We start from the raw sequence: 10,745 nt of genomic DNA on the forward strand, positions 1-10,745 counted from the left end.
AGAGTCGGACACGACTGAAGCGACTCGGCAGCAGCAGCAGCAGCAGCAGCATGTGTGTTAGGTGGCTTTGAGTCTATTTTAGCCTCTGAGACCTTCAGAGTATCCTGGGCTGGGATTTCCTGGAAGAGGGCGGTGACAGAAGGGTAAGTGGGGTGTGAGCCCTGTTAGAAGTGGTCCCAGACCCGAGGGGGTCCAGAGGGTGCAGGGAAGGAAGCTGTGAGCAGAGAGGCAGGGTCGGGGGGGCCAAGGAGAGGCCCTGAAAGCCCCCCACAGGCCTCTGTTTGCTTCCAGCTTCCAGTCTGGACAGTCGGTCGTTCGTGACGCTGCCCCCCGCGGATGAAGTGGTGACGAACCTGGAGATTCTGACAAGCAGGTGCCTTCACGGGAAGCACTGCTGCCGGCAGGTCCTCTGTCTCTACGAGCTCGCCAAGGTGCGCGCCCGCGGGGCCTCCACGGGGGGCTGCCGCGGGGGGCCGGGGGGCAGTGGGGCCGTTGCCCGGTCAGCTCGTCAGTGATGACCCCGACCTGGAGGGAGCGCTCTTGTCGGTGTGGTGGCCCCTGTAAATCCACCCCCTGAACCATAGAGGGGAGCTCGCCGTGTGGGACAGGGCTCTAAATTTCAACTTTTTAAAATGAGCTTGAGTGTAAAGACAGGAGCCAGAGCAGCCAGCAGCTGTGTCGGCTTTGTGCTGATTGAGGGAGAAAAAGATTCTACCCTAAATGCAGCGGAAGAGCGCGAGAGAAAGCTAGCCGAGGGTGAAGCCCTGCCTTGGACAGAGCGCAGAGGCGGCTTTGGAAATTAAGATTTCCTGCTGCCGTGGGAACAATAAAGAAGGGCTCCGCCTTTTATTTAGGTTTCATGACATTTGAAAAGCTCAGTGCTCAGTGAGAGAGGGTAAGTCACCTGATGATTTCTGAAGACAGACCTCTTGGTTGGTTTCAGCTCATTGGCAAAGTGATAGAAGGGACTCGAAAAACAGGTTTCCTTCTTGTAAGCTTCCTGCTCAGGGTGAGGGATCTTGAAGCTCAGAAAACCACGGCCTCTGTCCATGTCAGATTCTGGGAAGGGTGGTGGTCTGCTGGCTTCCGCTGGCCCCTCATGATGGCCTGGGTTGCCTCCCTCTCAGGAGCTGGGCTGTTCCTATGCAGACGTCGCTGCCCAGGATGGTGAGGCCGTGCTCCGGGCCATCTTGGCCTCTCAGCAGCCTAATCGATGCAAGCGAGCTCAAGCCTTCATCAGCACCCAGGGCCTCAGGCCAGACACAGTGGCTGCACTTGTGGCTGAAGAGGTGACCCGGGAGCTGCTGACACCGTCGGAGGGAACAGGTGCCCTGCTCCCAGGCCTCCCTGGGCTTTCAGACCACTCTCCAGCTGCCCACAGCAAGGATTTGACTTACGTTCGTGTACATCCTGTGTGCTGTCCTGGCAAGGTGCCAGGTTGCACTTGAAAGAGAGCACACTGCATTTATTTCCTCCTTTAAAAATATTTACTTGCTTGCTCATCTTTGGCCGTGTTTGGCCTGCGCTGCTGCTTGCGGGCTGCTCGTAGCTGCAGAGCGCGCGGTCTGCTCTAGTTGAGGAGCGCGGGCTTCTCTTCGTGGTGGCTTTTCTCCTGTTGCGGAGCTTGGGCTTCGGTACCGCTGCACATGGGCTCCGTAGTTGGAGCTCGTGACTCGGCAGCCGTGGCGCGTACACAGGCTTAGCTGCCCCGTGGCGCGTGGGGTCTCCCAGGACCAGGGCTCAGACTGGCGTCTGCTGCCGTGTGAGGTGGCTTCTTAACCACTGGACACCAGGGGGCCCCTGCATTACTTTCCCCACTGTTGCTTCTTGTTCACCGCTTTAGGGTCGTATCTAGAGTGACGGTGCTTTTCTCTGAGCTGATGAACCCCTGCTGTCCTGTGCGAGGCCATCTCGCCTGCAGCGCCGGAGGACAGCCGTCCGGGCAGCTCCCTCGGCGTGGCCCCCTGGGCCCAGGCCTGCGCAGTGGCCTCCTGCCCTGGGGCTCCTGTCTTCCTCTGATCTCTCTCACGGTAAAACAAGCGCCTCTCTCCACGTCTTTCTATACAGGACACAGGCAGGTGTTTAGCCCAGCAGAGGAAAGCCAGATATTTCTTCAGCTGACCGCTTTGTGTCAAGACCCCACCTTGGTGGGCATGAAGTTGTTGGAGAAGATTTCCTCTGTTCCCCACGGGGAGCTGTCTTGCAGTAAGTTGTTGGCCATCTTCTCACATGTTTTGGGCCCGAGCAGGGCGCTGAGAAGCCTTCTGTTGGACCCTTGTTCCCTGTCTGGGCCCCTCCTCCTCCGCGATCGTTTGTGAGTTCTCAGTAGAGAGCCATGAGTCCACTGAGGAAAAGCTGGGAGATGCGTGCGGAAGCGCAGCCCAGGATTGGAGGTCACACCGAAAAGTGCCCTTTTCCCATTTTGTATATTTAGCTTACTTCATTCTCACATTACCCTGCAGAACGGCTGTTAGTGTCCCCATTTTAGAAGAAGGGAACTAAACCTTCAGAGAAGTTGATTAACTTATAACTTCTTATGTGACACAGCTGGCATCTGAACACTGTGGTTTCAAAGCCCATTTCCGTGCTGTTGGGCTCCTTCAGTAGTGTGTGCCCCTCTCATCTTTTTCCGTGCAAGTCCACAGATGCTCATTTTTTTAAATGGCATTATACTGTGGCTACTACTTATAATTATGAATATGCTATCATTAATATCTTTCCATGACACTGACTATTCTGCATAATTTTTGTAACAGTTACACAGTATTTCTCTCACATGTAATTTTAAAAGGCACACCCTGTTACAGGACCTGCAGGTCGCTTGCAGTAGCTTCTGCTGCTTTAAACACTGACAGACGTGCTCACAGGCAGTGTGTGCGCACCCATGATTGCTTCTATGAGAAAAATTCCTGATTCAGGAGTATGCCCGTTTCTAAAGCTTTCAGTTCAGTCACTCAGTCATGTCCAGCTCTTTGTGACCCCACGGACTGCAGCACGCCAGGCCTCCCTGTCCGTCACCAACTCCCGGAGTTTACTGAAACTCATGTCAATCAACCATCTCATCCTCTGTCGTCCCCTTCTCCTCCTGCCCCCAATCCCTCCCAGCATCTGGGTCTTTTCCAGTGAGTCAACTCTTCCAATGAGGTGGCCAAAGTACTGGAGTTTCAGCTTCAGCATCAGTCCTTCCAGTGAACACCCAGGACTGATCTCCTTTAGGATGGACTGGTTGGATCTTACAGTCCAAGGGACTCTCAAGAGTCTTCTCCAACAACACAGTGCAAAGGCATCAATTCTTCAAATAGCAGCCCACTCCAGTGCTCTTGCCTGAAGAATCCCACGGACGGAGGAGCCTGGTGGGCTGCAGTCCATGGGGTCGCTAAGTGTCGGGCACGACTGAGCGACTTCACTTTCACTTTTCACTTTCATGCACTGCAGAAGGAAATGGCAACCCACTCCAGTGTTCTTGCCTGGAGAATCCCAGGGACAGAGGAGCCTGGTGGGCTGCCGTCTCTGGGGTCGCACAGAGTCGGACACGACTGAAGCGACCTAGCAGCAGCAGCTTTCTTTACAATCCAACTCTCACACCCATACACAACTACTGGAAAAACCATCGCTTTGACTAGACAGACCTTTGTTGGCAAAGTAATGTCTATACATAAAATATAAAATATATATATTGCCAAATTTACTTCAGAGAAGAAAAATTCACTTCGCCCTCTTAAGCAGTGTGTGAGAGTATCATTTCCTGGGATGCACTGAAAGGGAAAGTGTTAGTCACTCAGTCATGTTCAACAGTTGACCAGCACGTGGACTGTAGCCCTCCGGGCTCCTCTGTCCACAGGATTCTCCAGGCAAGAACACTGGAGTGGGTTGCCACTCCTCCTCCAGGGGATCTTCCCAACCCAAGGATGGAACCTGGGTCTCCTGTATCTTAGGCAGATTCTTTATGTTTGAGCCACCAGGGAACATTATACTCTGCAAATCTGATAGATGCAAAAAAAAGGCATCTTACTGATGTTTAGTGAACAAGTGAGATTTTAAGAGGTTGAACAGTTTTATTTTTAAAATAACCTGGGAATTCCCTGGCGGACCAGTGAATTTGCTTTCACTGCCGTGGGCCCAGGTTCAGTCAAGGAACTAAGATCCTAGAAGCCGTACGGACAGCCAGAAGACAGGCACAGATTCTGCAGCTCCTGTCAGTCCAGTTCAGGAATATGCCGAGCACTGACTTTGTGCCAGTGACTCTAGAAGCCAGGACTGTGGTGGACAAGTCAAAGAGCAGCCCTGGAGCTCACAGACGAGGAGTGTCTCACACGGCAAGAGGCCCAGTGGCGTCAGGAAGGGTTTGGAGAGGGGATGTTCAACCAGGGCCTGAAGGGCTCGGCGTGAGTGGGTCTGGGGAGGGCCCCGTGCACACTCAGCACAGTGTGGGTCGAGGCTGGGAACCCCTCTTCTGGCTTCCAGCACCAAGGATCACTTTTCTCTTTCCCTTTTAATTGTGTCCATAGTGATTGTGTGTAGTAGTTTTAAATTTGTGTCATCCAATCTTAATCGGAAAAGTCCACAGAAGGACCAAGCATCAGATAGCACCTGATTAGGCCCTGACGCCCCACTGAGCTGCAGAGAATGACCTCGGACTCGGGGTGGCAGGCACTGCACCAGTCTGCGTGCAGGGAGTCTCTCCGTCTGTGGAGAGCTGGGAGCCTCTGTTCTCACTGTTGTAGCCTCTCAGAAGTGCTGTCACTGTGTGTGGACTGTCTGAGGAGAGTGAACCCTGTGCTATCACTGAGAGAAAACTGACTCCGTCAGGGGGCTGTCCCAGAGCTAGAGCTGCTGCGGCCAGGGATCTCAGGGCCTGGTGAGCGCCTTCTCCAGAAGGCCCCAGCGCCCTCCGGCCAGACGCAGAGCGAGACACCGGGCAGCCGGAGTGGACAGTCCTGTCTGAACGCGTGCCCCCCCCCCCCCCCCCCCAGCCACAGAGCTGCTGATTCTGGCTCATCAGTGCTTCACGCTGACCTGCCACATGGAGGGCATCACGCGCGTCCTGCAGGCCGCCCGGCTGCTCACCGACAACCACCTGGCCCCCAGTGAGGAGTACGGGCTGGTGGTAAGTCACCCCTGACCTTCGCGCCCATCCTGAGATCACCTTTGACAGACAGGTGGGCTGGAGGCCGTCTCAGAGCTGATGTCTCTTAGGGAATGTGCCCGTCTCGATACCGCTACCTACTTGGTAGCTGGCTGGGCAGCTCAACTTTCTGCTCCAGATTTCTGTCAGAATCCAAGAGAGCGCCAAAGGAACAGAAATCAGAGAGGATCCCTGCCGTGCTCCAGGCTGTCGCACCCATTCACCCCACTTTTCCAGAGGGCTAAGACAGCAGCCGTTTTCCCCGCAAAACAAGGCTCAGACCCGCCTCTTATATGTGAATTGAAAGGCGCTGACGACTCAAGCTTCCCGTACTTCCGCAAATTCTGTAGGCTTGAAGTTGACCCAAGTAGCTGAGCAAGCAGTTGGGTGCTGTAATTAGGAGTGTAGGGACAGAAGGGTGCCTGCCCAGGAGGATGACCCTTCAGCGCGCGATGGTCATGTTTAGACAGCAGAGGAGGGGACAGCCAGCGGCTAGCATGTATGAATTCTCCAGAGAAGGCCCCTGTTGGGTACGTGGGGCCGGGACGAGGGGAGGCAGGCGGGAGGAAAGGAGGGGAGCCTGGCAGCCTGGCCATTAACCCTGCTCCCCGCTGGAGCCGGGTATGTGAACGCGCCTAGCCGAGCTGTAGGGGGGGGGTCTGGCTCAGAGACCGCCAAGCGGTGCTGACGCAGGCTGCCTTCTCTCCCTGCAGGTGCGCCTCCTCACTGGCCTCGGCAGGTACAGCGAGATGACGTACGCGCTCGACCTGCTGCACGAGAGGCACTGCTTTGAGATGCTCATGAGGAAGAAGCTGGACCCTGTAGGTGCACAGTGTTTTGGAGCTGCTGCTCTCCTGACCCTTGGGAGGCTCAGGCTCTCTCAGGAGTAATCCCAGCCAGGGTGGACTTCCGGGATATGGAAGATGAGAACCAAGGACCTCCCTCAGACATACTCCAAAACCAGTAGCTTGAGGTTCCAGAGCTCCAGCCAGGTCACAGATGTGCTTATGGACGCCGAGTGATGAAGAGCAAGTCTCCTCACTCTCTGTCCCAAGGCCTGCTTTGGCAGGGGCAAAACCCCTCCCTGGATTGACCTGCCTGGGCCCTTAGAGTGGAGAGTTTTCACGGGACCATGAAAAAGTGTTCCTAAGAGCTGTTCAGACGTGGGTGCCAAGCTCTGGACCTAGAAAGCTGTGGAGCTGCTTACAATGACCAGGAAGGAGGCTGGGAAGCAAAGGCCTGACTCGCCAGGCCTTGGGCCTCTGGTTCTTGTCTGTCCTTAGACAAGCTGTGTCTGACACGAGGCTGCATCTGAGAGTCTGTTTCCAAGTCTTTCATGGGCTGAGTATTGTTTCCACCCATTTCACCTCCCTGTGGGGCTGCCCGGGGAGTGCAGTGGCTTAGGACACTGCTTCCGATACAGGGGGCGCAGGTGTGATCCCTGAGTAGGGAGCGAAGACCCCGCATGCTGTGTAGCAGGAACACAGGAGCTAATTAAGGCCTAGGTGCACTTTGTTACCTGCGAGCTTGGCCAGCCAAGCAGGATTAAGAGACACATTTTTCTATATGTTGTGCGGGTAGGAAGTAGCCTGCTTTTCTGAGTTAACAAGAAGCATTCAGAGAAGCAGAAAAAATCTCCTCAGTGGTGTCAGGACAAACTAGTCCAGTTACAAGGAGAGGAGCGAGGGATGCCTTTCAGGGCTCTTGAAATTGTTTTGGAGGCATTTTTGTTTCTGCATTGAAGCATTCTTTTAATAACTTTGTTTCCAATTATGGAAGTAATACATTTTAAGACATTTGCTTACTTCAGCACATACACTAAGAACTAGAATCGTACAGAGATTAGCATGACCCCTGCACAAGGGTGACACAGAAATTTGTGAGCATTCCGTATTAAAACCACCACTTGGGAAACAGAACACGGAAAAGCCTTGTGTGTCTAGCTGCTGTAGTCACTGCTAACACTGTGGTACCGGCCCTTGGCTTCCACATGCACCCGCCAGCATGTACACGTGCATGTTTACGTGTGTGTGTGCATGTTTACGTTTTTTACTAAACTTGTGTCCTGCTGAGCAGATAGGGAATAGCCTGCGTTTCTCAGTGTTCAAGTCAACATTGGTTCTAATGGCTACATTAGCCTTTTGTTGGCCATCTGGATTAGTTCTAATTGTTTGCTGTCAGATATCCTTGTTATATCCATCTTAGCACTTTGCTCTGCTTGCTTCTTGAGGGACAGAATTTAGAGTGGGGTTGTGAAGGCTCATGCATGTATACACGTTGTTAAGGCTTTTCCTCCGACAGGTCTTGGGGTTCACGCCCCGGCCAGCAGGGAGGATGTGCCGTTCGCCTGTATTCAGGGTAGCAGAAACACGCCCTCACTGTGCCTCTTTTCCTTTTCCGTGGGAGTTTTTGAGGAACTTGCACAAGCGAAGGACTAGGTCAGCCCTGCCTGCTCTGCAGTGCCGGGTTGAGGCCTTGGTAACCCTGCTTTTCTGGGCAGAGTGGCGCCCTGAAGACGGCCCTGCTGGACTACATCAAGCGCTGCCGCCCCGGGGACAGCGAGAAACACAACATGCTCGCGCTGTGCTTCAGCATGTGCCGGGAGATCGGCGAGAACCACGAGGCAGCCGCCTGCATCCAGCTGAGACTGATCGAGTCCCAGCCCTGGGGTAAGCAGAGGTCACGGCAGCACCCCCAGGGCAGTGCTGCTGGCCAGGGCAGGGTCTCGGGGCGAAGAACGGCAAGAAACCAGGAGACTGATACCCACCTCAGCGTGACATTCAGCCAGTGGGTCCCAGCGGGGCAGAAAGGAGGTGGAAGGGGGGGTCGGAAGGCATTTACCCCTTTTGTGGCCCGTGCGTCCAGAGGGGTCATCTATCAGGAACCGTTGTGTGCTGAGGCTGTGGGCGCCTGCCAGGACGCTTGAGAGTGAACCAGACAGGGCAGTGACTTCCCACTGTGGCGTGTGTAGAGGGAGGGAGTGCGCGAGTCCCACTTCACCTGAGTGAGACACGGCTGCCTCCCTGGGGGCGCGAGCTGGGCTGAGTCTCTAGCCCACGCTGCTGCTCTGTGGGGAGAGAGTAGCCCGCTCTGGGAGCCAGACACAGGCACGTCCCCTCCACTCCCTGCAGAGGACCACGTCAAGGATGGGCGGCGACTGAAGCAGCTGCTGCTGAAGGCCCTGACTCTGATGCTGGACGCGGCAGAGAGTTACGCCAAGGTAACCAGGAGCCTTAGTCAGACTGGCCTTGGGGCTTGGTTTCGCGGGAGGAGTGATTTTGTTCCGCTGCTGGAGGGGTCATAGGGGAGACGTCACAAAGTCTGTCCGTGCCAACCTCCGCCCTTGCCCCTCAGGACTCCTGCGTGCGCCAGGCCCTGCGCTGCCAGCGGCTCACCAAGTTGCTAACGCTGCAGATTCACTTTCTGAACACCGGCCAGGACACCATGCTCATCAACCTGAGCCGCCACAGGCTGACGGACTGCATCACGGCCCTGCCTCGGTTCTACCAGGTGAGCGCAAGGGCCCAGCAGTACCGCCGGCCTCGTCTCTCCTGGCGTCCCTGTCACAGGGCCCAGAGGCTGTGCGGCTTCCCTGGGGGTCTCAGGTCGGCCAGCCCTGCCTTTGCAGCCTGACCCACCCAGCCGCCTCTGCACAGTGGTGCTTCTCGCCAGCATGTCGTCTGGGCAGAGGCTGGAGACCAGCGAGGCCGCGTGCCGTCCCCTTTCTCCGCACCGTTAAGCCTTTGCACTTCGACAGTTGCACTTCGACAGTTGAGGTTCAGAGGAACATCCCTGCTCGTGGTCCCGTGAGCACCTCTGAGCCCGTTTCCAGAATGTGTGCGCTTTCGGGATAGCATAAAAAGCCAGGGCTTCGGGGAGGCTGGTTCCAGCCCTTTAACAAGGAGGGATAGTTATCAGGGAATCAGCCCTTTCACTGAACAGAGCTGAGTGAGAGAAATATTCTTCATCAGCAGTTCTTCTAACTCATTGTGAAGATTAGAATGGGGTGTCAGGGGAAGGGTAATGTCAAACTTCTCACCAGCCCTGACAGCCAGGCTTGAACGTCATCGGCAGCGGCCACACTCGCTGAGCGCGCAGTGTCGAGCTGCTTTCTAGAATCGTTTGCCTCTAACCGTGTCCTTCCCTTCCTCCCCTCCACCCTTTTCAGGCTTCCATTGTGGCAGAGGCCTATGACTTTATTCCTGACTGGGCTGAAATTCTGTATCAACAAGTGATTCTTAAAGGAGACTTTAATTACTTGGAAGAATTCAAGCAGCAAAGGTTATTAAGACCCAGTATATTTGAAGAGATTTCAATAAAGTAAGTACTAAAATGCCTCTGCTTTGGTGTCAGGCATGGGTTTTAAGAATTTTATAGCTAAGTATAAGTATAACATGTCTAACCCCTTGGCTTTAGATGGCAAAGAGATGTCAAGAATATCCAGAGGGATAAGATCTTTTAACAGATTTATGCAGAGGAATGAGAATAGCTTGCTTATGATGCTCTGTACCCAAAAAGGGAGGAGAGCTACTCAGCTGGCCTGAGGTGCCAAACACTAAACATCAAAAAGTCCCTTTGGAGCAGGAAATTAAGGCCGGCATTAAGATACTCATTTTTAATGAAATCTCATTGTTACCGAGCACTGATAGCGAGGGCTATACTGGTACCCTAATACTAGTCTGATTTCCTAGCCTCTAGCACGTTCTTTTCTCTAGGTGATGCTAAGTATCAGAGCTTACAGCCCTCGCTTAAGATACAGTATTTTAAACCTGTACATTCTTGCTTCTCTGTTTAGATGTAAACATCATCAGCCTACAGAATTTGTTCTGAAAAACCTGAGGAAGTTCCTTACATGCTGTGAAGACGTCTACCTGTATTACAAGCTGGCGTACGAACACAAGCTTTATGATGTTGTCAATGTGCTTCTGAAGGACCCTCAGACCGGCTGCTGTCTGAAGGACATGCTAGCAGGTTAGAGGGACTCAGGTGACACAAGAGGGTGGTTACTGCCAGGGATTCTTAAGTGCCTGTTTCTTGTACTGAAACGAGGTACTTACAGTTTGTGGTCAGCCTGGAGAGAAACACACTGGGGATCTTTGATGTCTGACTGTAAAACACCAGGACTGGCCATACCAGTCCTTTGTGAATAGTGGGCAAGAGAATGAGAAATTTTCACAAGGGAGTTCTTTTTTGAAAATGATTATGCATCTATATCATTTTCTAAATATATCAATATCTGTGTGTTGGTATTAAGAAAAAAAGTTCCATCTTCCTCAGGATCATTTCACTTTAGGGGCTGATACAGTATTTAGGAAAGAATAGCTGTGCCTGCAGATTCCAGTTTCAAAGGAATTTAATATTGTTTACACAGTTGAGGAACAGGTGATACATTTCCATTTGTTAGAAACTGATCTCTGTAATAAAATAGATTTGAAATTCAGTGTATGTCATTGTTACTGCTAAGGAAATCTTAGCCCTTGGCTGCCTTAAAGGAAGCAACCTTTATTGGCTGTAATTATTGCTGAAGAGTCACTGCATTCTGTAAATTCCTCAAGTCATTGGATGGTCCTGTCTCCACTTGGTGGTCTACAGAGCTCTGATTGAAGCTTCTACTCCTATG

At 53.2% G+C, this 10,745-nt stretch overlaps 1 protein-coding gene across 2 annotated transcripts in view; it reads left to right on the forward strand.

Moving 5' to 3' along the window:
- The window catches only part of SPG11 (spastic paraplegia 11 (autosomal recessive)), a 79,858-nt gene that overhangs the window by 64,365 nt on the left and 4,748 nt on the right, over positions 1–10,745 (forward strand). The window contains exons 31-40 of one of the 2 annotated variants that reach the window (XM_018053821.1): positions 292–431; positions 1,128–1,326; positions 2,068–2,205; positions 4,974–5,107; positions 5,839–5,946; positions 7,626–7,794; positions 8,257–8,345; positions 8,480–8,635; positions 9,294–9,445; positions 9,921–10,096. In XM_018053821.1, coding sequence (XP_017909310.1) covers positions 292–431; positions 1,128–1,326; positions 2,068–2,205; positions 4,974–5,107; positions 5,839–5,946; positions 7,626–7,794; positions 8,257–8,345; positions 8,480–8,635; positions 9,294–9,445; positions 9,921–10,096 — 1,461 coding nt within the window. Of the gene's footprint in view, positions 1–291; positions 432–1,127; positions 1,327–2,067; positions 2,206–4,973; positions 5,108–5,838; positions 5,947–7,625; positions 7,795–8,256; positions 8,346–8,479; positions 8,636–9,293; positions 9,446–9,920; positions 10,566–10,745 lie in introns of those variants that run through there. The other variant, XM_018053822.1, reaches the window with a different exon arrangement.

The sequence above is a fragment of the Capra hircus genome, chromosome 10 (genome assembly GCF_001704415.2).
Source record: "Capra hircus breed San Clemente chromosome 10, ASM170441v1, whole genome shotgun sequence".
Classification (NCBI taxonomy): domain Eukaryota; kingdom Metazoa; phylum Chordata; class Mammalia; order Artiodactyla; family Bovidae; genus Capra; species Capra hircus.